We start from the raw sequence: 22,666 nt of genomic DNA on the forward strand, positions 1-22,666 counted from the left end.
ACTTTTCCCAGATCCCCTTGTTGACATGGAGAGAACCTCTTACAAAAGCGATCCCTTAACCCGTCCCAGACGCACACTGCACCACGTGACTAGAGCTGCGGTCACCTGACCGGGTGACACGCGCTCTGATAGGCTAGCGATCATCCAACCACATGGCTCTTGTATAAAATACACAGAAGTGTATCCCGCATTATCCTCGGGACTCCGTGTGGTAAGGATAGGTTTCCAGCAGGCCAACGCCTTTTGACAAGTTAGTTACTCACGACGAGGGTGGGTGGGCTATACTCTCTATGTAGCCGTGACATGCTGGGACGGGCGCCTCTAACTATGACGTCCCGCCACCCTAAATGCTCATGTCTGCTATTTTCCATTTGTTTATGCCCACAAAACGCTCAAAGGCGTCCCCCCCACATGTCCATGGGGTTCAACTACCAGTCATTTTTAGTAAGTCCGTTTGTTGAGCGCACTCTCTGCTACGTCGTTTGAACATTTTTTTAATACTTAGACCACTAGTGAAAGATATCTTGGCCATCTCACCCTTGTCCGCTTGACAATGTGGATAAATGTCCACATCATTTTTGATCCTAGGACACTATACACATGTTGACTGGATTTAGTCACATAACGCCCGTAATATATTTATGAAGAGCGCTTGACACCCACCAAAATGATGATGACTGTAGAGTCGGTATGTACCTTACGTACAGATACCCAGCTGGGTCTGATTATTTGTGCACCTCCAATAAATGGTATGTATGTGTATGTATAGGCATTTATATAGCGCACTACTTACCCGGAGGGTCCCAAGGCGCTTCGACCGCTGCGAAACCCTTCCTGGCTTCCCTGAGAGATGGTCCCTTAATGGGTATCTCCAGGGTGAGACCAGGCATCCCCGGCGGTCTGGTGGGGCCGTTAGTGAAGATGAGGCAAGCTAATGCCCAGAGTTGCCGAGTCTGATCGCTGATCAGAGTGGGCACCGAGGCGAGAGAATTATCGAGTCAGCTGACCCTGGTCCAGAAACCTGCCGCGCCGGGATTCGAACCCTGGTCCCGGGCTGTCCTCTGCTCTCGGGTCTGCCGCCTCTAACCAGTGAGCCACACTACTTCACTATAGCATGCACATTTGAATGGTTCTTGCATGCACCGCACCCTACAAACTGAATCTCACGGAGACAAAAACCTGTCTGTTTGGAGAAAATTACACACGAAAAGCAATTCCTTGTGCCATTATTATGCTCTGTTTAATTGTATCAGATTCTTTCATTACACGGAAGGCTGTAAGCAAGCTAAACCGTAAGTACGCGGTCTGGCACACAGGTGAGTCAGGGACGAGTGCGCCTTAACGTGCACAAACCTCCCGGCTCACCTCATTTGGTCCTGAAGGAAACCTAAAAATTACATAAGGTTGAAACATCTTGACCATATTCTCACTTCAAGTTTGATACTCTCTGGTCACACCACACTAATATAAGTATCCCACTTATTTTTAATAGAGTCACACAGACTCCAGAATAAAGTCTATAGGGAGTACATGTAGTACACTTTTTAATTTCACTCTTTCACAACTCACAAGAAAATCCAGCTCCGCTGCAGTTGTAGGCGTCTTAGCACCCCTGAGTGGCACTGGGTGCTCAGGTGGACCCCGATGATGAAGCATGTCACGGACCAGGTCGGTGAGTGAGGGGTTTATTAAGAAAGAAAGAATTCTTTCTTTCTCCATTTTTTGCTCTCCGCGCTAGATAACTAGGACTCTGGTAAAATGTACTGTGCCCACTGCTGTCTCTGAAACAGAAGTCAAAGCGTTACCCTCAGGAGGTGTAAAGTTTACTATACCCACTCCAGTCTGTGCAACAGTAGGGAAAGCGTTGGACTCTGGAGGGGTAGAATTTACTATTCCCACTCCAGTCTGTGCAACAATAAGGAAAGCATTGGAAACAGGGCGGGTAAAATGTACTATTTCCATTCTAGTCTATGTAACAGTAGGGAAAGCATTGGACTCAGAATGAATACCATCTAATATTCTCACTCCAGTGTGTGCAGGGAAAGTACTAGGAAAAGTACTTCCCCTCAAACACATATTTTATTTAATACAAGTATGAATTTCATAAAATTATACAACTATTAACTTAATATTAAATATATACATTAAAATATAATTACAATAATTATGCATTTTTTAAATAATTAATGTAAGGAAAAATGTGTATTTGATAATTATTTCGTTAACTTACCACATTATAGTCCCACATACCTACAAATGCACACGTAACATATCTAAATTTAAAAAATACAATATTTGCACAATTTAAATAATTAATTACAATTAAGTAACTAATAACAAACAATTTAAACATAGTCAATTATTATTTAATTAACTTTCCATCTTAAACCCATAAAACCTAACAGATATAAATTAAGCAATTATACTAATTACACAATATACATAAATAATTAACAATGAATTAATAATTTCTCAATACTTAATCAATTATTACTTAAGTACCGTCCCACTCTATACCCCTACAAAACAACAAACTGCACTTAAAATTCAAATTGAATTTGTTTAATAATTACACAATTGGCAATATTATTTTACAATTAAGCACCAAAAATATAACTTAGAAAAGATTATTTCTACAATTTATGTACTTAATAGTCAAATAGATAATTAATATCAATAAAAATATATAAATTGATTCTAATTAATTTACTTCTCACCCTGTACCTTTTCAAATCTCACAATCCGCTATGGTACCATTAATTACTATTTTACAATTAAATTAAACATATAAGTAACTTAAAATTATAAACTATTAAATTACAAACTATATTTAAAAACATTAACAACTATTACATGAACAGTATAAAACATATACATCTAAAATGTTATTTAAACACATAAAGATACTTAAAAAACAATATTTCTTCCCTTAAGAAATCAATATTTTTGTCAACGATATTTTTGCACATGATATTTCTGTGTCAGGATAATAAAAACTACAATATTTCTTCAACTTGATATTTGAATATATACATTTAAAGGCTCACCTTCCTGCACATAAACAAGCATTCATGGCAATTTGCTATGTCTCTCTGCTGCACAATGCAGCACACATGGACACAGCAAATGCTAAGGCCAGGTGTTTTTTGGTCTTAATTGCGGTGCTGCCCCAAATTCACGCCACCCTTGTAAATAGGGGACAGCGTCAAAATCAATGGGTGTTGCGGTGCAATGACCTCCGCAACAACCATTGCCAGCCCCTTTCACACTGAGAGTAATGAGAGAGTGGGCTATATTTACAAGGTGGCGTTAAGCCATGTTATGTGGCTTAAAGCCACCTTGTAAATAATGAGTTGCACTTAATGCCACCAGAACGTTCTAAAAAGTGATGTTCCAGTGGTGATAAGTCCTTGTATATATGCCTCTGATGTTGCCACCTCTAAAGCCAGGGGTTGCAAAAGCAGTGCTAGGGGTAGCAAGGGGCAAACTTGGGTCCGCAACTACCACGTGTGGCGACCTATAAATGATGCCCATGGGTACAAGGATGCCCTTCGTTGCATGCGGAAGTGTTTTGTGCAGGAAGGGGCATCTTCCTGCACAAAAGATAATCCTAAGAGATGTCTTCCTCTTTCTTTGTGTGATGCAGAATAAAGCACACATAGGGAGAAGAAAAAACAAGGAGAAATAAACATATTGCTCTTCGTTACTCCTCACCTCACGAGGCATATGGATTTGGCCCTTCCCCAGGTTTACGTCACTTTGTAAATCTGGAGCAGTGTCAAAATCCATGGGTGTTGTTTGGGAAAACCCACCACAATGATTTATGATTCCACTCAAACTCACGCTTTCAATGGAAGCTCAAAGACTTTGTTGGCTTCATAAATCGAAATGAGAGCCCTGCGTCATGGATGTACCACCTTATGTGATGCAGGGATCTCATAAATAATCCCCTAAGATTTTTTGTCAAATAAAAATGTCAGCACTGAATGTAGCATTGTGTTTGATTTTTAATTATATATATATTCACTGAAAAAACCATAGGTTATAGACCATATATAGTTAGGAATTAGCATTTACAAAACCTTGAAAATTCACTGAAAAAAACATAGGTTATAGACCATATATAGTTAGGAATTCGCATTTACAAAACCTTATTTTACTCACACAAAACCATTGAAATTCCTTATATAGTTAGTTGCACTAACTATATATCGCGCAACCGCAATCCACTGCTGATGATGTCACATATTACATCATTCATGACATGGTCAGTGACATCACTGATGACATCACTGATGACATCTCAAATGACATCACTGATGACATCTCATTTGACATTACTGATCACATCAGTGATGATATCATTCATGTGATAATACGATGAACCTCTTCAGACTCTAATATAACCTTAGATACAATCAGTGTAAACAGACACTCACAGACTGTCACTCATCCATGGAGTTACTCACACACCTAGTCAGTCATGCAAAGAATCAATCACACCTCCATTTCCTCAACTATACAGTTATACAAACTTTACTTATTCAAACATATACTAACACATATTTACTCTCTTATACAATCCCTGATACAAGTTCACAATGATCCATACAGCCACTCACACATTCACTGGCTCTTATGCACAGTTATTTATATATGTCAACTCTCACATGTACTGTGTTTTACATATGTACTTACTTTGACATGTAGCACTGAGATATCCATTCACTCACCAATACACTCATGCACACAGTCAACCGCCCATACAGCTGTTTCCACATGCACTTTTGAAACCATACATCTAGTGAATCAACTGCTCACACATCTATGCACAGAGTCATACACCTCCCAGCCAACCACACACACACTCAGTCTCCCATACAAATACTTGGGCAACCAATCAATAACCCATATAGTTACTCATATAGCTACTTATCAACACATGCAACAGTTTACAGAACAACAGACATAATGATGCACAAATTAAGACAGTTTAGTCACTAACCCATGCACTCAGTGAGACACATTTAATCACTCACTCATACAGTCAGTCATGCACCTACTAAATCCTTCATCCAGACACTTATACATCCACTCATTCTTCAATATGTAAGACATATTTTAACTTTACAGAAACATACAGTCACTGGATGTTGTCATCAGTGATGTCATCAGTGATGTCATTTGAGATGTCATCAGTGATGTCATCAGTGATGTCACTGACCATGTCATGAATGATGTAATATGTGACATCATCAGCAGTGGATTGCGGGTGCGCGATATATAGTTAGTGCAACTAACTATATATGGAATTTCAATGGTTTTGTGTGAGTAAAATAAGGTTTTGTAAATGCGAATTCCTAACTATATATGGTCTATAACCTATGGTTTTTTCAGTGAATTTTCAAGGTTTTGTAAATGCTAATTCCTAACTATATATGGTCTATAAACTATGGTTTTTTCAGTGAATTTTCAAGGTTTTGTAAATGCTAATTCCTAACTATATATGGTCTATAGCCTATGGTTTTTTCAGTGAATATATATATATACATACATATATAAACATATATCATCTGTATATCTATATAAATACAAACATAAATGCATGCATACATATACTTATATGCATACAGATGCATGTTATTTACATGAAAGTTGAAAAAACACTAATAAAAGCAAAGCTAAAAAGCCACCTCATTACAAACAGAATGGCTTTAACTTAAACGAGGGCGAGATCTATTGCATTTTCAATGCTTGTTTGCTTTGGTTCCATCAAAAAGGCATTCAGATATGTCACACATTTGCCATAAATTCTGAATGTTAGCACTCTAGTTGCACATTAGATCACTGTAGTAAAGCTACTGCTCACCAGGGACGTCTGCTGCTGGTATTCAAAGTGCATGTTTCAGTCTGCATGTCAGAATTTTTTTAATGAAATAGAAGAGGATTTGAGAAGTCACTCAAATTGATCCCTAATTTTTCTTTCTGAAGCACTAATCATACTTTCTATGGCAAAATTAACCCCCTCATGTTGTTCCTTTTTAAATTGAGTGTTTTCAGACTTACCACTTAATTCCAATCAAGATGGCTTCTGGTGTGCCATACTTTTGTCATAAGTAAGACTGTTAGCGCTCTAGTTGTTCTTTAGAACACTCTGGGACATTCTGTCATTGGGCTATACTTGGGGTACATCTGGGTGATATTTGGGCTACATTTAGGCTCTTTTGTCTCTGGTGGCCATCTTGGGAGACTGTATGTCAGAATTTTTTTTATGAAATTGAAGAGGGTTTGAGAAGTCACTCAAAATGTGCCCTAATTTTTCTTTCTGCAGCACTAATCATAATTCATATGGCAAAATATACCCCCTCATTTTGTTCCTTTTTAAATTAAATGTTTTAAGAGTTACCACTTTATTCCAATCAAGATGGCTTCAGGTGTGCCATACCTTTGTAATAAGTAGGACTGTTAGCGCTCTAGTTGTTCTTTAGAACACTCTGGGACATTCTGTCATTGGGCTATACTTGGGCTACATCTGGGTGATATTTGGGCTACATTTGGGCTCTTTTGTCTCTGGTGGCCATTTTGGGAGACTGCATGTCAGAATTTTTTAATGAAATAGAAGAGGATTTGAAAAGTCACTCAAAATGTGCCCTAATTTTTCTTTCTGCAGCACTAATAATACCTTCTATTGCATAATATACCCCCTCATTTTGTTTCTTTTTAAATTAAATGTTTTAGGAGTTACCACTTTATTCCAATCAAGATGGCTTCAGGTGTGCCATACCTTTGTAATAAGTAGGACTGTTAGCGCTCTAGTTGTTCTTTAGAACACTCTGGGACATTCTGTCATTGGGCTATACTTGGGCTACATCTGGGTGATATTTGGGCTACATTTGGGCTCTTTTGTCTCTGGTGGCCATTTTGGGAGACTGCATGTCAGAATGTTTTAATGAAATAGAAAAGGATTTGAGAAGTCACTCAAAATGTGCCCTAATTTTTCATTCTGCAGCACTAATCATACTTTCTATGGCAAAATATACCCCCTCATGTTGTTTCTTTTTAAATTAAATGTTTTAAGAGTTACCACTTTATTCCAATCAAGATGGCTTCAGGTGTGCCATACCTTTGTAATAAGTAGGACTGTTAGCGCTCTAGTTGTTCTTTAGAACACTCTAGGAGGCTGCAGTAGAACACAAAGGAATCAACTGACAGTCTCTGTCCTTGTTGGATGTACATGTTTTACTGAGAATGTCAGACTTCATTTTCACATGACTGAGAAAGATAATGTGAATTTACAGAAAATATGCTTTCAATTTAGCTTATAGATCCCCTTCCAAACCACTGTGGGAAAATCATGAGATATTAGTTTTCTTTCAAACAATATTCATGATATCACAGCAGAAGGTTTTTTCACATGGTAAAATCACCTTAGAACCCACCACAATTCCTAAAACGAGTATGGTACCATCAACAAATGATTTATAATGTAACTAAAGTCCTAAAACCCTCTATTAACTACAATGCTTTTTAATGAGGTGCTATCATGTATAATGGTCCCAAGATGGCTGCCAACACTTCTTGGATGAAGTGCTGACAGCCAATCAGATCAGATGTGTGGTTAGGCTCCGCCCAGATATATATCTTTTTTTGAACCTTAATTACTCAAAATCCACTGGAGCACATATATTGAGACCTAGCAAAGGCACATCGGGCTAACAGTCCCTACAATTTTGCCAAGTTTCGTGCAAATCCATTCAGCCGTTCGAGTTAAAAGTGAGGCCAACCGCCCTATGGAAATTAACATGGGAAAAACGCGTTTTGGGACCCCCCTTTTTTCTCGGCCCCCCCTTGACGAAACCCCCCCAAATTGTCAGGGTCTGCTCAGAAACAAAATGTGCCATTTTCCTGAAAATTTCAGCCGTTTCCGTCCACAAACGCCAAAGGTATTAGACATAGAATTTTCAAAAATCCCATAGAGAAAAAATCCTAACTATGTGAGTAAAATAAGGTTTTGTAAATGCAAATTCCTAACTATATATGGTCTATAACCTATGGTTTTTTCAGTGAATTTTCAAGGTTTTGTAAATGCTAATTCCTAACTATATATGGTCTATAACCTATGGTTTTTTCAGTGAATATATATATAATTATAAATCAAACACAATGCTACATTCAATGCTGACATTTTTATTTGACAAAAAATCTTAGGGGATTATTTATGAGATCCCTGCATCACATAAGGTGGTACATGCATGACGCAGGGCTCTCATTTTCGATTAACCCCCTCATGTTGTTCCTTTTTAAATTGAGTGTTTTCAGACTTACCACTTAATTCCAATCAAGATGGCTTCTGGTGTGCCATACTTTTGTCATAAGTAAGACTGTTAGCGCTCTAGTTGTTCTTTAGAACACTCTGGGACATTCTGTCATTGGGCTATACTTGGGGTACATCTGGGTGATATTTGGGCTACATTTAGGCTCTTTTGTCTCTGGTGGCCATCTTGGGAGACTGTATGTCAGAATTTTTTTATGAAATTGAAGAGGGTTTGAGAAGTCACTCAAAATGTGCCCTCATTTTTCTTTCTGCAGCACTAATCATAATTCATATGGCAAAATATACCCCCTCATTTTGTTCCTTTTTAAATTAAATGTTTTAAGAGTTACCACTTTATTCCAATCAAGATGGCTTCAGGTGTGCCATACCTTTGTAATAAGTAGGACTGTTAGCGCTCTAGTTGTTCTTTAGAACACTCTTAGGAGGCTGCAGTAGAACACAAAGGAATCAACTGACAGTCTCTGTCCTTGTTGGATGTACATGTTTTACTGAGAATGTCAGACTTCATTTTCACATGACTGAGAAAGATAATGTGAATTTACAGAAAATATGCTTTCAGTTTAGCTTATAGATCCCCTTCCAAACCACTGTGGGAAAATCATGAGATATTAGTTTTCTTTCAAACAATATTCATGATATCACAGCAGAAGGTTTTTTCACATGGTAAAATCACCTTAGAACCCACCACAATTCCTAAAACGAGTATGGTACCATCAACAAATGATTTATAATGTAACTAAAGTCCTAAAACCCTCTATTAACTACAATGCTTTTTAATGAGGTGCTATCATGTATATTGGTCCCAAGATGGCTGCCAACACTTATTGGATGAAGTGCTGACAGCCAATCAGATCAGATGTGTGGTTAGGCTCCGCCCAGATATATATCTTTTTTTGAACCTAAATTACTCAAAATCCACTGGAGCACATATATTGAGACCTAGCAAAGGCACATCGGGCTAACAGTCCCTACAATTTTGCCAAGTTTCGTGCAAATCCATTCAGCCGTTCGAGCTAAAAGTGAGGCCAACCGCCCTATGGAAATTAACATGGGAAAAACGCGTTTTGGGACCCCCCTGTTTTTCTCGGCCCCCCCTTGACAAAACCCCCCCAAATTGTCAGGGGCTGCTCAGAAACAAAATGTGCCATTTTCCTGAAAATTTCAGCCGATTCCGTCCACAAACGCCAAAGTTATTAGACATAGAATTTTCAAAAATCCCATAGAGAAAAAATCCTAACTATATATACCTACTGGCGACCGCCAGTAGGTAATATATATATATATATATATATATATTCAAGCAAAACGGCGTTCCAAGCGCGCTACTCAGGTACCAAAAGAATCCACACCAACAAGCAGGTCTGTCAAGTAGGTAGGGTTTATTCACGCCATAAGCCCTACGTGACGCGTTTCGCACTCCGTGAGTGCTTGTTCACACAATGATGCTAGAAAAGTTTGCTGTATTTACCGTGTGCTTACATGAACATAGACATAGGACTATCTGTATATACAGCGTTATGAGAGCGCCATCTTGTAATAGCAATATTAGTCTTACATTGATGGTCGACAGTCCTAGTGCACAGTAGTAATAAATCGCATTACAAATAACTGGCTTTGTAAACATAAATGATTAATAATAGTGCAATCAATTCATGTTTCTTGAGTCTAGACCACGTGAACCCAAAAAATTATAATTATGTTCCACATTGAACAGGTGGACTTTATATGTCAAAATTTGCACACAAAGTAAAGAAAATAACTTTATAGATAGTCAGGCACCCACTCGTACGTGTATTTAAGCGCCAAACACGTCCAGCCAATCAACTGTCGGAATGTTGACACGTGATCGGCATACATCAGTAACCATGGTGACAATACATCAACATTGTGCCGGAGTCCCACTCTCATTACAATGGCACTGTGCGTGAGTGTTCTTGTAAAGTCAAATATATAAACGGGGACTCTATATAAATGAGCAGAGTGTAATCTGTTAGCAAAAAACACGCTCGAGCATCCAATTGAATGCCAGTGCTGTTAACACGTGATCGGCACTGGAGACGCAGGCGGTTTCCTTGGTGACCTAGGTAAACAGGTGTAAGGTCCCATTGTAAAACATCAACATTGTGATGTTCGTTACTATCCCCTGGTTAGTGGGTATTTAAAACAACGTGATACATTGGCAAGTCGAGTGAATGGTTATTCCCTGGCTAGTATGGCATGGGTAGTTTTCAGTTCAAAGGTCTAACACAGTCATAAAACCAAACACGATACAGCAAAAAGCATCCTACAAAGGATCAGCTTTGAAAAAAACCCCTGTTCCAGATACCCATCAGTGTTGCAGTGTACAGTGATACAAACAAATATATAACATACTTGAAGCGGAGATTGGAGAAGGCCAAGTTGAAAAGACTCGGGTACTTGCATCACAAGCCTGCGAATAAGTCCTGACCTTTCAACCTGTAGGGAAAAGTACATAAGCACCAATATCAGAATGAGGAAAATGTTCAATAATGCAGTACCTTACAAAAAATATTTTCATTCCTAATGTAAATGTACATTATATTCCTCATCAATATTGTGTCCGTTTGGAAAACGTGTGCAGAGACCAATAATGTGTCTCGATTCACGTTGCCTGAGTCTTAAAGCACGATTGCCACCTCTTCCGGATATGGATACCTGTTCAATAATATAGTATCTTAGCAGTTTGGCGTTGGAGAAATGGTGACTTTCAAAATGCCTAGCTATAGGGTACTGTTTGTCTCTGTTCGTAATGGCTCTGGTATGTTCCAATATGCGTTGTTTGGCCATTTAGGTGGTATATATACCATATGTATCATATTAAGCTGGTCTAAGAAAATTGCTGGGGCTCATGATAGAAAAGACAACAATGGAGTATTATTGCTATTGAGAATAATGTGAAGATATTTTGAAGGGCGATGTTGCTGGTGATTACTGGTTTAACAACGCCATAAAGAATAAGAATTGGTGTACTCTTTGAAATGTCTAGATTTTGTATTCCTGTGATGTTTTTAATGTTTAATATTTTTCTTTTAGTACAAAGTGGATGGAGAAGGAACACAAGTTGAGAAGAATAATCAAGCAAGTTCAGAAATGTGATGTGTTGAAGGCTAATCCTCTGGATCCAGTCACTCCTCCTCCAGTAGATTGTGTGATGAGCATACGCTGCCTAGAATCTGCATGCAAAGATGTGAAAAGCTACTGCGAGGTGCTGAAAACGTTCAGGACAATCTTAAAACCAGGCGGTTACTTGGTAATCGGCAGTGGGCTACACGGTTCCTTTTACTATGTAGGGCAGTCCAGATTCCCATGCTTGTATATAAGGCAACAAGAGGTAGAGAAGGCATTCATAGATGCTGGTTTTGAAATAGTGAAGATGGAGGTGAAGCCGAAAACTGATCTTTCCACAGACCATATTTCAGATTATTATGCCAGCTATTTTGTTCTTGGACGGAGACCAGTGGAATATTAGGGGCTTGATTTAGAATGTGGGTGGTGCCTTGTCTATTTTACATGTCTCTCCTCTTTCAAGGCAGAGTCCGTCTGGCATCGTTCTGGAATTGAAACCAAATGACCTCCAGGAATTAGGATGCAACCAATTCCTGGGGGTCATTATGATGGCGGACGGACCTGCATCCGTCCGCCACCCCAGAGGTGGCGAGAGCGTCCACAGGGGCAGCAGCGGTCCCTCTGTGCGAATTAGGATGTGACCGCCACCCTGGTGGTCACATCTTGTATTTTTAACATTGCGGCGGGTGCTGATTAAAGCAGCACCCGCCACAATGTTAAAAATGCATGCAGTGCATTTGCATGCACAAAGTGGCAGGCACCGCGCGGTGCCTGCCGCTATGTGCAAGCAAATGCAGGGGGGTACCATAGGCAGAAAAGCGGCGGACGGTCTCCCTGCCGCCGATGACCCCCCAGCCATCGTAGTCTGACAGGGGGCCTTTACAAACACCGCAGCGGTGAATCCGCATCCTCCGGGCCGGCAGTGGTTTCCGCCAGCCAGGAGGATGCGGATTCACCGCAATCATAATCGCCCCCCCTGTTCGGTCGCAATGCTTTACTTTGCCATTGGAGTGTGCATTCTGAACGTAATGCATGCTCTCAAAGCAAAATGCTAAGGTGCAGGTCATCCCTGCACCGAGGCAGACACCTCAAGGTGCCCACCACCAGGTGCAGGCGCCACCATTTAGCAGCTTTGCACCCGTGGGGGCCTTGCTTGGGCCCCCAAAGCTGTTTCCTGCTGCCTATTTGTGCTGGAAAGGCCAGCACAAAAAGGCAGTGGGAAACTGCCATCGTAATCCCTCGGCCGGAAAGAGGCGGCCAGGGGGTTGCTGTAGGCTTTCCAATTGGCGAACGTTCTCTCTGCGCCCGTCGTAAGCCATTCAGTAGACTGGTTTGGATTCCCTTCCGACTGAGCCAATAGAAGTGTCTCAGCCAGAAGGGAGTCCGAATCATTGATTATAATCCGGGCAGGAGGGCTCTGACTTACAGTTGGAGCCCTTCCTGCCACAACGTAAGCGTCCCCAAAGTGTATCTATGGAATTGCCAGACCTCTAATAAGTGAGGGAATGCGGGATGTAAATTGATAGCACTTTTACTATCTGCACAGCTTCATGAAACAAATCCATCACATAAATAAATGTGAGTTTTCTGATGAAATCATTGAAGTATTCTTATCAAAATTTCATTTTCATGGCCGAAAATGTGTGCCAAGAAAAAATTTTAAGTGAAAAGTTTTGAAGTAATTGCATGAAACCTAAGATAGCAATTTGGCAAATTGCAAGAGCGGGATCACCACAAAAAACGTGAAGATTGTAGCTTAGCATATGGCAACTGAGTAACAATTTACACAATCAAGCCCATTGATTATTGAATGAAAATGTATAAGAAATGTTGTTGAATGTAAGTGATGAATAAAATGAGAAGAATTCAACGGAATGGGATTTATGTGAATTAATTGACAATTTATAATAACAATGCCTAGAGAGAATACTTTCAAACAATTCCGTTTTAGTGAATAGATGTCCATACAATAAAACGTAAGTGAAAAAGTATCTCCTATTTGGATAACCATTTTCAATATATCTGGTTTCCCTAACAAGCAGGGGGGGTCGCAGCTTGTTCTAGGACACCATACCTATGTTTTAATTTTTATGACGGACTTTCAGGGTAGTAATTCTCCAAGAACTGGTGGAAGTCTAGTTACTCTAGATGAACCAATGGCAGAGCAAGATTAGTATACATCAGTAAGGTGTCTGAAAGGAGGATGTAATCTACTGCGTACTTTTACCGTTTTTCTATTATAGCCTTTTTCTAAACCAGTATTGTAAGTATTGCGATTCATTATAATTATTTGATGCTTGCAAATTTTTATTTTTTATTTTCTTTTCTAAACCAATGACAGATCAGCAATAGTCCTCATGATGTCCCATAGAATCAGGTTATAACATTAAACATCTTGGTATAGTTCTATTCTTAAGTGAGCACAAACCAATTCTATGAAGACAGGAAGATTCCAAAGATTGCAATTAATAGAGTCACTGAAGACACATGTCTGCTTGAGTCTTCATAGGAATAAAGAAAGATGGATTGGAAGCATTGCAGATTTTAAAATAATGGACCAGCTTTATGTGCATAAATTATTGCAATGTATATATTTAAACTCTTTCAGAAATTACCTCAGTACACACAATTATTTTGGACTGTCTCTTTTTTATAGTAGTAAATTCAAAACTACTGGTATCACATTTAAAACAATTTTTATCAGCTAGAGCCACATTAGCTCCATTGATGGAACACTTCCTTTGACAGGCTGGTGGCGTACAGGCCACCAGAAGAAAGACATTGCATCACCCGTCGTATTTAGAACGAAATGCATAACTTTTTTCTGATATCTGCCAGGGACAGAAAAAAGGTGGCAGCCTCGTCCTGTTCAAAAACACCTGCTTTGGGGTTTTGTTTTAGAAAAATAATAGGTTTTGAAAAGTTTGGTGAGCTGTGAAAATCAATGGCGGACATCCTCTAAACTTATTGAAAATGAAAGCAACTCCTGTGATGACATCTTTTTTCAATGTACAGATATGACTGGGAGCTGAGAGTCATGTCTAAATTTGATGGACAGTGATCTACCATGATGGCAGAGGTAATGTCATTTACCACCCTTATAGAAGGAATACCTTCAATCAAATGGTAAATCAGTCCCAAGGTGGCTTACATAATAATTTAAAAGAGCAACATTGCTTGAAAAAAAATAGTAATAAAAGTTCATACAAGATGAAGTTTTGATCCCACATATTTATTGCTTCTGATGGTATCATTAACCTCTAAAGTATGCTGCCGCCTAGGGACATCCAATTAAGCTTGTCAAATAGTTGAGGTGTGGTATGCAACAAAATTGTAGTATTATAGTGAGCCAAAGATTAGGGGATTAGGGGCCTTATTTATGAGACTCTTACACTGCTCTGCGTCACTTTTTGTGATGCTGCGGTGGCATAAAAAATGTGCCCCATTGCACCGTATTTACGAAGTGGCGCTCTAGGAAGATGCGTCACTCTGTAACCCACTGCACTACATTATACCTGCGACAGGTATAATGTATTCAGGGTTGGAGTTTCGGCACAAAAAAGGCTTGTAGAAGTGTTGCAGTTAAATCTATGAGATTTCACTGCACCACTTCTATGGCTCCACTGCGTCAAAACCTTAAGCCTTTTTGAAGCAGGCGTAAGGGGTTACACAGGCGTTTTCACATGGGGCTTGCCCTATGGGAAATGACACATTGAAGGAGTTGCGTCTGTTTCCAGATACACTCTAGAAATGATCTTCTGACAAAAGTGGCTCCCATCATAGCAGATGCAGTTACTTTCGAAAATTAAAATCATGGTGCCCATGAATTAATATTACAAGCAAAGGTATGGATGTCAAAGCTGCATTACATTTAACCTATATTGAGCTTCAAAAGTATACATTGCTTGTCCTTGGGAAATATTTAAGATGTTTGTGCCTGGGAAATGCCTGCTGACCACTCTCAGATTTTTAATGCCAGTCGTCCTCACCTGAAATAAATGTACTCTATAGGAATTGATCAGGGGAAACTTCTTAATAAAATTAATGCAATCCATGCAAGCTTCTAATCCAGAGCTGAAACCATGGTTCACGCGGGAGCCAGGCTCATCATAACTGATGAGTCTACATTTCAGTGAGAGGGTGTCTAAAGAAATTTGTTTAAGTGGATATCACAAATAATTCCATGATATATATTATTTAAGGCCATCTAAATATTATGGTGGCATCAATTCATTTAAACTGTTATGCATTTTGAGCACTAGCTTTATCTTTATTTTTAAATTCTTAAGGCAGGCTTTAATGATACATGTACACAAACATAGTTAATGACTAATTCAAATTTAATTAAAATTCACTTTATTCGAATGTCAAAGACAATCATGGAAGATTAACATAAAAGGATTCTAAAAACATACATGGCAATCATTAGCAGCACCATGAACATAAATTAACTAAAATCAAGATTTTTCTGGTAAAACACAGCTGCCTTAAGACAACTGGCCACTCTAAACCAGACATCACTACTTGGCAATGATTATAGAAAAATGATGGCGACTCTTGTTAATGTAAATGCAAGCCTCTTTATACAACTTATGAGTAATAATTTGTATATGTTCTATCACAAAAAAAATAAAAAAAGAGTGAGCTGACATCAAAACGGATGCAAATTAGACAACTTCTTGCAAAAAACTCAAAAGAATAAAAACGTAAAAGCAAGTATGAAACTAAATATACAATAGGGTAAGAACAGAAGAAATAGTATGAACATCATTCAAAGAAACAGGAAAGAGAGGTATGTTTCTAAGGGCCAGATGTACAATTAAGTTTTGCCTGTGCAAATGGGTATTAGACCCGTTTGTGCATGCAAAAGACCTGTGGCCAAGTACTAACCCTATTTTGCGAGTCGCTAATTAAATAGTGCTTCGCAAAATAGGGACTCACTATTAGGAAGGGGCGTCCCAAGTCCAACACCCATGTAAGAATGTTTTGCAACTGCAATTGTGGTTGCAAAACACTTGCAGTTTACCACCCTCTTACAGAGGGTGGTAAACTATTCGCAAATGGGAAGGGGTTCAGGGTTCCCAGGGAACCCCTTTACCTTTTTGAATGAGTGCGCAAAGAGCAGGCAGTGGTCCCAGGGACCACACCCTGCCCCCTTAAAACATTTTTTTGTTTTGTTTAAATGCATCCCGTTTTCCTTTAAGGAAAATGGGCTGCATTTTAAAAATACTGCTTTATTTAAAAGCAGTCTAAGACATGAAGGTCTGCCTACCCCAGCAGGCCACCGTCCCTGGGAGTGCCAGCCATTCCCAATGGGGTCATAAATTGCAACAGCCTCATTAATATGCATGAGGCACACAATTTGCGACCCCATTGGGAGTCGCAATTTCTAATGGTCGTACATTTGGCCCAAAATGTCTTAGTGATAAGTTGTTAGTAGGATAATAGAGTTTATTCAGGAGCATTTAGTAAGGTAGCCACATAGCATCAAACAAAGAATTCAGATTTTATGCGGACATTACATTGTGTTTTTTTAATAATGAATAGTTATCAATATTACAAACATCTGTATTTCATTTAGACAATTACGGAAATATAATTGATGGAATACCAACACAGGAGTGAGGTAAGTTCCCAAATTCATTAGGTAGATGTAAAGGTTTCTCTCCAGTCTTGCCCAACAGGATAAACATCAACATTTTAAGCAGACGTCATGTGAAATGGTCCAAGAATAACTCCAGAAGGGACAGGGGAGGAGAGAAATGGAAGTAGAGGGGAATACAACAATAATGTATCTTGCCCAACAGGGTATTGGACAGGATAAATCAAAATTGTAAACAGACTTCCTGTGGAATGTTCCGAGTATGATTCCAGGAAGGGGGAGGAGAGAAAGACTATGGACTCCGCCTTTGATCAAGACTAGAAGTAGTATGAATTAGCCCACTGGGGCAAGATTTGTTTGCAATACTTGGCCTTACCTCACCAACATGAATTTTGCTTTACATGTGTAGAATAATGTGCCCACTTGGGCATTACTTCCATTTATTACTCTCATATCAATATGTGCGTACAAGCAGTTTGTCTTGGGTACAGTACAACAACCATCGGTCATTGCACATGATTGTAAAACACCCTATGACCAAATAGTAAGATGGTATCAAGAAACAATTGCCAAAATTGAGATCGCTACTGATATAGCGCAAGGTACTAAACAGCTTTAGAAATCGTTTTCTTTTGAGATCGATAGTTCGCGTCCCGGACCCACTGTTTTCTAATATTATTTTGAAAACATGTTAAATACCCACACTGTATTTAACATTAAACTGCAATCATTACTATTGAAGCAGAAGCTCTTTTGATGTTGATGAGTAGATGGGACAGCACAAATGTTTCATTTGAATTTGATTTTCGTTATTATCTCTTAAACTTGGAGACACATGTTGAATTATAATCATGATATCGGCATAATCAAGCTAATAGGAGTTCATACAATATTTAAGACATAAATGTTGAAATGAAATTGGAGATGTATATAGTCGAAGTATTTTGTTTATGTTTATCATCACGTGATGCATTACTTTACTTTATTACTTTAAAGCACACCGTCGCCAGCAGTCGCTTTCACAGCATACCCTTGCGCCTTCATACGCAGCCATGCACGTTTTGAGCCTAAATTGCTCTTCGACAGTGGCAAAAGAATGAATGCAGAAGTGGCAGTGAAAGCAACCATATTTATTAATAAGAGTCCCGCCCCAATAGGCGCAAGGCATCCTGGTAAGTATAGTCCATGAAATGGTTGCCCAGACTCAAGGTAAAAATGCAAAGCCCAGGGGGTCCTGCCCACTTCTGCCATGTGATACCAATTGGAAAAATAATGTCAATATCCACCAAGTGGGTGAAGGAGAACGAGCATCCCGAAAATCAGGGACCATAGCCGATCCACGGCAAGATAACAAAGAGTCCACAACATACTTTTTTCTGGGACTGCTGTATGGCTGAAAATGTAACATTCTCTAGTTTCCAATTTGTAATCTTTGAATATTGAAGATTTTGTATTGATACATGTAAAATGTTTAAAGGTATGAAGTTAGTGTCATAACAGTATATAAACTGAAAATGTAATGAGCATTTTGATATAATATGTATATATTCATGGAATTACAAAATGGTGATCATGTTTGCACTCAGGCACTTGTCCATTTTCAATTGTGATATACCGATGCAATGAATTTAAAATATGTCCGTTTCCGGTCTGGCAGTAACACCGAGGAAGACAATTTACCGAAACGCGTCTGTTGCTAGCTTGCTGAATGAAAGTTCTTTTCTGGCCTCTTTCTGTACCCCTGTTGCCTCTTTATGCACTTTTCTTGTCTCTTCCTGCACCCCTTTTTCTTCTTTCTGCACCTCTGTTGCTTCTTTCTGCACTTATAATGCTATTTCTGCACCTCTCTTGCTTCTTTTTGCACCTCACTAGCCTCTTTCAGCACCTCTGTTACTTTTTTCTGCAGATCTCTTGCCCCTTTCTGCACCTCACTATCCTCTTTAAGCACCTCTTTTGCTTTTTCTGCAGATATCTTGTCTCTTTCTACACCCCTCTTTTCTCTCTCTGCTACCCTCTTGTCTCTACCTGCAACTCTGTTTCATCTTTGAGCATGTCTCCTGCTTGTTTATGCACCTCTGTTGCCTCTTTCTGTACCTCAGTTTCCTCTTTCTGCACTTCTATTGCCTCTTTCTATTCCTCTCTTGCTTCTTTCTGCACCTCACTTGCTTCTTTCAGCATCACTGTTGCTTTTTTCTGCAGACCTCTTGCCTGTTTCTGCACCACTGTTCTCTCTTTCTGCACCTTTCCTGCCTGTTTCTGTACCGCTTTTGCCTCTATCTGTACCTCTTTTGCCTCTTTCTGTACTGTTTTTGCTCTTTCTACACTCTAGGCTCCTCTTTTTGCACTTCTCTTCTTTCTTTCTGCACCCCATTGACTTTCTTCTGTACCTCTCTTGCCTCTTTGTGCACCGCTCCTACATTTTCTGCCCCCTCTTGTCTCTTTTTGCACCTCTGTTGGTTCTTTCTACACTGCTCTTCTTTCTGCACCTTACTTGCCTTTTTCTGAACATCACTTGCTTCTTTGTACACCTCTGTTGATTCTTTCAGCTATTCTCCTGCCTCTTGCCTTTTTGTGCACATCTCCTACCTCTTTCTGCACCTGCTTGCTTCTTTTTGCACCTCTGTTGGTTCTTTCTGACCTGTTCTTGCTTCTTTCTGCACCTCACTTGCCTCCTTTTGCACTTTCCTTGTTTCTTTCTAAACCTCTGTTGCTACTTTCAGCAATTCCCTTGCCTCTTTCTCCACTTCTCTTGCTTGCTTCTGCAGCTTTCTACCATCTTTCTGTACCTCTGTTGCCTCTTTCTGTACTTTATTTACTTCTTTTATGACTCTCTGTACCTGTCTTGCTTCTTCCTGTACCTCACTTGCCTCTTTCAGCACCTCTTTTATTTTTTCAGCAGATCTCCTGCCTCTTTCTGCACCTCTCTTGCTTCTATCAGCAACCGTGTACCATCTTACTGCATGTCTCTTGCATGTTTCTCCACCTCTTTTGACACTTTCTGTACCACTGTTGCCTCTTTCTACATTTTTTGCCTCTTTCTGCACCCCTTTTTCCTCTTTCTGCACCTCACTTGCCTCCTTTTGTACTTTCCTTGTTTCTTTCTAAACCTCTGTTGCTACTTTCAGCAATTCCCTTGCCTCTTTCTCCACTTCTCTTGCTTGCTTCTGCAACTTTCTTGCATCTTTCTGTACCTCTGTTGCCTCTTTCTGTACTTTATTTGCTTCTTTCTGCACCTCTCTTATTTCATTCAGAACCTCTGTTGCTTCTTTCTGTACCCCTCCCGACTCTTTCTGCACCTCTCTTCCCTCTTTCTGCAACTCTATTGCCTCTTTCTACACCTCTCTTCACTCTTTCTGCACCCCTTTTGCCCCTTTATGCACCTATGTTGATTCTTTTTGCACTTAATATTGCCTGCCTCTTTCTGCACCTCTCTTGCTTTTTTCTGTACCTCACTTGCCTCTTTCAGCACCTCTCTTGCTTTTTTCTGCAGATATTTGTTCCACTTGCTGCACAAGTCTTTTTACTTTCTGCACCTCTCTTGCCTTTATCTGCACTTTTCTTGCTTCTTTCTGCACCCCTTTGCCTCTTTCAGCACCTCTGTTACTTCTTTCTGCACTTCTCTTCCGTCTTTCTGCATCCCTATTGCCTTTTCTGTACCTCTCTTGCCTCTTTGTGCAACCGATCTATCTTTTCTGCACCCCTCTTGCCTCTTTTTGCACCTCTGTGGCTTCTTTCTGCAATGCTCTTGCTTCTTTCTGCACCTTATTTGCCTCTGTCTGCCGTTCACTTGCTTCTTTCTACTCCTCTGTTGCTTCTTTCAACAATTCTCTTGCCTCTTTCTGAACTACCTTTCCTTCTTTTTGCACCACTCCTGCCTCTTTCTGTGCCCCATTTTCATCTTTGTGCACATCTCCTACCTCTTTCTGAACCCCTTTTGCCTCTTTTTGCAATTCTTTTGTTTCTTTATGCACTGCTCTCCCTTCTTTCTGCACCTCACTAGCCTCTTTTTACATTTTTCTTGGTTCTTCCTAAACGTCTGTTGCTTCTGTCAGCAATTCCCTTGTATCTTTATGCACTACCCTTGCTTGTTTCTGCACCTCTCTTGCATCTTTCTTCACCTCTGTTGCCTCTTTCTGCACCTAACTTTCCTCTTTCGGCACCTCTCTTGCCTCTTTCTGCAATTTTCTTGTCTCTTTCTGCACCAATTTTGCCTCTTTCTGTACTTCTTTTATGACTCTCTGTACCTGTCTTGCTTCTTCCTGTACCTCACTTGCCTCTTTCAGCACCTCTTTTATTTTTTCAGCAGATCTCCTGCCTCTTTCTGCACCTCTCTTGCTTCTATCAGCAACCGTGTACCATCTTACTGCATGTCTCTTGCATGTTTCTCCACCTCTTTTGACACTTTCTGTACCACTGTTGCCTCTTTCTACATTTTTTGCCTCTTTCTGCACCCCTTTTTCCTCTTTCTGCACCTCACTTGCCTCCTTTTGCACTTTCCTTGTTTCTTTCTAAACCTCTGTTGCTACTTTCAGCAATTCCCTTGCCTCTTTCTCCACTTCTCTTGCTTGCTTCTGCAACTTTCTTGCATCTTTCTGTACCTCTGTTGCCTCTTTCTGTACTTTATTTGCTTCTTTCTGCACCTCTCTTATTTCATTCAGAACCTCTGTTGCTTCTTTCTGTACCCCTCCCGACTCTTTCTGCACCTCTCTTCCCTCTTTCTGCAACTCTATTGCCTCTTTCTACACCTCTCTTCACACTTTCTGCACCCCTTTTGCCCCTTTATGCACCTATGTTGATTCTTTTTGCACTTAATATTGCCTGCCTCTTTCTGCACCTCTCTTGCTTTTTTCTGTACCTCACTTGCCTCTTTCAGCACCTCTCTTGCTTTTTTCTGCAGATATTTGTTCCACTTGCTGCACAAGTCTTTTTACTTTCTGCACCTCTCTTGCCTTTATCTGCACTTTTCTTGCTTCTTTCTGCACCCCTTTGCCTCTTTCAGCACCTCTGTTACTTCTTTCTGCACTTCTCTTCCGTCTTTCTGCATCCCTATTGCCTTTTCTGTACCTCTCTTGCCTCTTTGTGCAACCGATCTATCTTTTCTGCACCCCTCTTGCCTCTTTTTGCACCTCTGTGGCTTCTTTCTGCAATGCTCTTGCTTCTTTCTGCACCTTATTTGCCTCTGTCTGCCGTTCACTTGCTTCTTTCTACTCCTCTGTTGCTTCTTTCAACAATTCTCTTGCCTCTTTCTGCACTTTTCCTCCTTCATTCTGAACCCCTCCTGCCTCTTTATGTACCTCCCTTAGCTCTTTGTGCACATCTCCTACTTCTTTCTGCACCCTATGCCTTTTTTGCACCTCTATTTGTTCTTTCTGCACTGTTCTTGCTTCTTTCTGCACCTCACTTGCCTCTTTTTGCACTTTTTTTGGTTACTTCTAAAACTCTGTTGCTTCTTTCAGCAATTCGCTTGCATCTTTATGCACTTCTCTTGCTTGTTTCAGCAACTCTTTTGCGTCCTTCTTTACCTCTGTTGCTTCTTTCTGCACTATACTTTCTTCTTTTGGCACCTATTATCTCTTTTGGTCCTCTGTTGCTTCTTTCTTGATCCCTTCTGCCTTTTTGTGCTCTCCTATTCCATCTTTGTG

At 39.8% G+C, this 22,666-nt stretch overlaps 1 protein-coding gene across 2 annotated transcripts in view; it reads left to right on the forward strand.

Moving 5' to 3' along the window:
* The window catches only part of LOC147732847 (indolethylamine N-methyltransferase-like), a 65,385-nt gene extending 52,093 nt beyond the window's left edge, over positions 1–13,292 (forward strand). The window contains exons 3-4 of one of the 2 annotated variants that reach the window (XR_015308494.1): positions 11,390–12,318; positions 12,363–13,292. Coding sequence is in view for 1 of the 2 variants with exons in the window: in XM_086957392.1 (XP_086813518.1) it covers positions 11,390–11,825 (436 nt within the window). In the remaining variant the exon portion in view is untranslated. Of the gene's footprint in view, positions 1–11,389 lie in introns of both variants that reach the window. The other variant, XM_086957392.1, reaches the window with a different exon arrangement.
* Positions 13,293–22,666: the final 9,374 nt, after the last annotated feature.

Source organism: Lissotriton vulgaris, chromosome 2_1 (assembly GCF_964263255.1).
Source record: "Lissotriton vulgaris chromosome 2_1, aLisVul1.2, whole genome shotgun sequence".
NCBI lineage: Eukaryota > Metazoa > Chordata > Amphibia > Caudata > Salamandridae > Lissotriton > Lissotriton vulgaris.